Raw genomic sequence first — 4,679 nt, 5'->3', positions numbered from 1 at the left:
AGCGGGCCCGCGAGGAGGGCATCCGGCTGTTCGCGGTGCCGCCCAACCTGAAGCTGAATGAGCAGGGCCTGCGGGACATTGCCAACACACCCCACGAGCTCTACCGGAACAACTACGCGACCATGCGGCCGGACTCCACTGAGATCGACCAGGACACCATCAACCGCATCATCAAGGTCATGGTGAGTGGCCGGGCTGGGGCAGGGCAGCAGGAGGCAGTATGCTCCAGGTCTACCTGCTGTGAGGTGACTGAGGGTGTGGGCCGGGGGTGAGGAGGGGTCTGATGTCTGCTCTGATATCCTGGGTCTCCACCCAGATGTGGAGCTGGTGCCACCTCCAGTTCCCCACTCACCAGGGTTTCTCTCTGTGTCTTTTCCGCAGAAACATGAAGCCTATGGAGAGGTGAGAGTGTCTCCATCCCAGCCCCATGGCTGCCAGGGCCTCTGACTCAGAAGAGATGACCACTTCTTCCCACACCCCACTCCCGGGAGCTAGGAAAATGAGAAGGGATGAGGGAGCATGACCCCTCTGCTCCCTGTGGAGCCTGAGACTGGAGCCTGATTGAGGGGCTCTTGGCCAAAACCATGCTGTTTAAGCCCAGGAGATCAGCATCAGGGTCACCTGCAATCCCTGTGGATGAGGCTCGAGGTTGAAGGTTGTCCCCGGGCTGACAGGCTCTATCCACCTAAATCAGGCCAGGAGAAGGCAGGTGGCCAGCTATGTGCCCAGTGTGGGACCCTCGTCCCTGTGCTTCCCCAGCACCATCTCACAGCCCTGGCTCCTACAAGCATACCCTTTCCCAGGACAGCTGCTCAGAACACAGAGATTTAACATGCAAGATCAGCGGACACTGGCCAGCAGCGACTTAATCCTTCCTATTGCCAGTCGTTGCTTAACCCAGCCTTGGTTTCCCAAACTTGACTGGAGCTCTCATGTGGACCCCCGAACCTGCCCCTGGTGTGCACAGAGGCCTCCTGGACACCTCTCAAGTCTGTTCCATCACACAGCCCCATTTTCAGGATGGCCCAGCATCCAGGGGGCCCAGCCTACGCCCCTCCCTCCCTCCTGGTACTTGTGACCCTGGCCTCACACACTGCCCCTTGCTTCTGATTTTAGTGCTACAAGGTCAGCTGTCTGGAGATCCCTGGGCCCCCTGGCCCCAAGGGCTACCGTGGACAGAAGGTAAGCTGCCCAGACCACTGGTGGGGTCCATGCCACAGGAAAGCCTCTGACCTCTCCCCAACTCCGTATCTTAGGGCCAGTGCGCCTTGGATGGACTCCCCACTTCTCACCCCGGAGGATCTAAAATTCAGTTTTTATCAACTTCTTTTCCTATGGCATTTTCAGAAAAGTAGGAATACTTATAAATTAAGATTTGCCCATAAAATACTCCTCTAAAGTAAACAAGCATGCCCATGTACATAAGGAAGCACGAGCTACATTACTGTTAGTAACATGATGAAAATTCATACAGGGCACCCACGCTTGTCGTTTATTAAATAAGTGGTTTTTAAGAGGTCAGGTTGGCCCTGCATTTTCATAACAGCAGAGGTGTATAAAATGAAATTCTTCCAAAATTACTACCCGAGTATAAGAAACGCCAGCGATTCATGTCAGAAAGCTGCTTCTTTCCAAATTCAGTGAGGTATCTAGGTGCTTGTCTGCCAGGCCACTGGTCACATGTTCTTGATGCCTCCCTGGTGACTCCAGTCCTAGATCCAGGGGTGAATTTTCCACCAGAGGCAGCTTTGGCCACCCATGGCAGGGCTGTGACTCTGGTCCTTGGTGGGGAGGGGGCATCTCTGGAAGCTGCTGCGGAGATCACTGTGGTTAGTGTGGGGGCAGAAAGAACCCCAAAACGGGGCACAGATGTTCAGAAGCCTCTGCCCACCCACTAGTTCCTGTCTGTGGTCTCCCTCTTCCTGGATCCCCAAGACCTTCTGCTCCTTACTCCTCCCTTCTCTGACCTCCTCTCACTTCTGCCCATCTTTGCCCTGAAACTGGAAGCATCTTAATAAGTAGATGCATTTACTTAATACAGTCCCACATTGTACTGTTAAACCTTGAATTCTGAGGAGCCGGCCTGTCTTGAGGTGTTATTTAGCTGCCCCCACAGGATCCAGAGGAATTGACATCATGGCATGAGATACGGGCAGGAGCAGCCAGGTGCAGAATTGGAGTCCTGTAGATCTGTGTGGGCACCCCCACCCCAGGGCCGCTCCAGCCCCACCGCAGGGCGGCTTCTCAGAGAGCTGACGGTCAGAGCTCAAGGGAACAGGTCAGATAGGCCTGTTCTGACAGGGTCCAGGATTCTAGGGGTCCCGAGGTGGCGCTGTAATTGTCACCTGGCCACCCAACCCCAGGACCACAGTCTTACCACCTCCCAGGAGCTCTCCTGGCCCAATGCCTCCCTTATTCCTTTCTCTGTCATCTGCTTTCAGGGCGCCAAGGGCAACATGGGTGAGCCTGGAGAGCCTGGACAGAAGGGGCGACAGGTGAGTGCCCTCCCCACACCCGGCCCATCCAGAGGCCCCTGTCCCCGCGGCTGGGGTTGCATCCACCACCCTCTGTTCTTCCACAGGGAGATCCAGGCATCGAAGGCCCCATTGGATTCCCTGGACCCAAGGTAAGTTGCTGCTGACCCTGCCTGGGGGGTGGGGACATGGGGACAAGCCAAGGGCTTCCTGCCTCCAGGAGGGGCCAGCCATGGGGTCAGGCTGTGCCCGGCGCAGTCCATCACCCCCGCCCCTGACCCACGGAAGCGAAGTGCCTTGGTATTTCCGGCGTCGCATCATCCCTGGTGGCATCTCTCCACCAGAGCCTGCCGACACACCCCGTTCTCTTCCCTGGACCTGGTGGGTGGGTCCCAGCACCCTGCCCACCCGTGGTAATGCTTCTTTTCTTTTCTTCTGACCTCAGGGTGTTCCTGGTTTCAAAGGCGAGAAGGTGAGATTCCACTCTGGGCATCTGAGCATCTGGGCATCACCCAGCCCAACCCCCTCAGCTGCATCCTTCAGCGAGCCCAGGGTCCTTGCTGGGACACGAGACCCCGCGTCATGCCAGTCATGACCTCTGGGGCCTCTCTGGCCTTTGGTCTGAGGCAGACTCCGCCCAGAGGCAGTGGTGTCTGTGATGCGGCAGATCAGCACTAACTGGCCTCTTTCCTCCTGCACAGGGCGAGTTTGGAGCCGACGGGCGGAAGGTGAGCAGAGCGGCGGGCAAGGGCAGGGTGCCCACCTTCCCACTGCTCTGAAGGAAGTACCAGGGAGCTAATGGGGTCCCTCCTCCCCTCTCCTCCAGGGTGCCCCGGGCCTGGCGGGCAAGAACGGGACAGATGGGCAGAAGGTGAGTACACTGTCCCTGGGCGGGGCAGCAGTGCCCACGGAATGAGCATGAGCCCTTTCAGACTCTCAGGTCCTTCAGGGGGTGGGCTTCTGGGCCCATCCGCCCACTGCCCACACCTGTGGCTTGGGCAGCCCCTGGTCGTGCCTCCTCAATGGACACAGGACAGATGGGGACCCGCATGAGGGGAGTGGACATTTGCTGCAGAAAAGCAGGTACTGGCCAGGCAGGAGTCTCCCAGCCTGGCCTGCAGACCTTATGTCTGGCCTGGCTGGGGGTTCACAGACCTGCACGGGTGCACACTCACAAGTGTCGCAGGAGACCATTCATGTACGCACACATGCACACATGTGGAGGAGACACCACAGACCCACACGCTCCCGGCCACACCCCAGGGATGCCCTCCCACCTTCACAGAAGTGCCACCCTGACAGCCATTCACACAGATGTCCTACAAGGGGTGCCCAGTGTACCCAGACCTGGCACCTCTGACCCCTGTCATCAGGGCTCGTGTCCCCAAATCCAGCCCTGATGCGTCTTCTGCTCCCCTCTTCTCCTTCAGGGCAAGCTGGGGCGCATTGGACCTCCTGGCTGCAAGGGAGACACCGGGGATCGGGTAAGTACAGCCTGGTGGCTCTGGGAGATGCTGGGCACCAGGCAGGGGTCAGTCCACCAGCTGTAGCAGGAAGCCAGGTGGCAGGGGCCACAGCGGAGCTCCTCCCCAACCACCTGTCCTGGACCCCTGCCAGAGTTCAGCCGGTGTTGGGGTTACAACGTGACAAGTGACCTCAGGGCTCTTGAGTCAGATGGAGGGGAACTGCTCTACAGTCCCAAGGCACGTCCCCCCAGGTTAGCAGCTTGTCTGATTGGCCCACCCAGGCCCAAGGGGTCCCAGCATCCAGTCCAGAGATGGGGTGCTGGTCACCCTACCCCTGGTCAACTGGCCCTGAGCTCACAGAGAAAATTCAAGCATGGCCCCGGGCAGGAGCCCAACACAACCCTCTCCCTTCTCTCAGGGCCCTGATGGCTACGTGGGGGAAGCCGGCAGCCCTGGGGAGCGAGGAGACCAAGGCTCAAAGGTAGACCGCCTGGCCATGGCGCGGGCGGGCCAGAGCAGATGGGGCCACCACCCTTCCAGGGCCTTCTCCCTGCCCACAGCACCCGGCCTAGATGCCCAGGAGGCGCTGTCCCTGAAAACCAGGCCGGGGGCCATGGGGTGCCCACACATAGGGGTCGTGTGGTACTCACAGTGGGGGCCATGAGGTGCCCAAACATGGGGGTCATGGGGTGCCTACACATGGGGGTCGTGGGGTGGCCACACATGGGGGCCGTGGGGT

At 59.2% G+C, this 4,679-nt stretch overlaps 1 protein-coding gene across 1 annotated transcript in view; it reads left to right on the top strand.

Moving 5' to 3' along the window:
* Positions 1-4,679, top strand: part of COL6A2 (collagen, type VI, alpha 2) — an 18,008-nt gene that overhangs the window by 954 nt on the left and 12,375 nt on the right. The window contains exons 3-12 of the mRNA XM_010834988.1: positions 3-182; positions 382-402; positions 1,117-1,182; positions 2,442-2,495; positions 2,582-2,626; positions 2,920-2,946; positions 3,176-3,202; positions 3,301-3,345; positions 3,905-3,958; positions 4,359-4,421. Coding sequence (XP_010833290.1) covers positions 3-182; positions 382-402; positions 1,117-1,182; positions 2,442-2,495; positions 2,582-2,626; positions 2,920-2,946; positions 3,176-3,202; positions 3,301-3,345; positions 3,905-3,958; positions 4,359-4,421 — 582 coding nt within the window. The remainder of the gene's footprint in view (positions 1-2; positions 183-381; positions 403-1,116; positions 1,183-2,441; positions 2,496-2,581; positions 2,627-2,919; positions 2,947-3,175; positions 3,203-3,300; positions 3,346-3,904; positions 3,959-4,358; positions 4,422-4,679) is intronic.

The sequence above is a fragment of the Bison bison genome, unplaced genomic scaffold (genome assembly GCF_000754665.1).
Source record: "Bison bison bison isolate TAMUID 2011002044 unplaced genomic scaffold, Bison_UMD1.0 scf7180017864037, whole genome shotgun sequence".
NCBI classification, from domain to species: Eukaryota; Metazoa; Chordata; class Mammalia; order Artiodactyla; family Bovidae; genus Bison; species Bison bison.
This window is presented reverse-complemented; position numbering and strand designations above follow the sequence as displayed.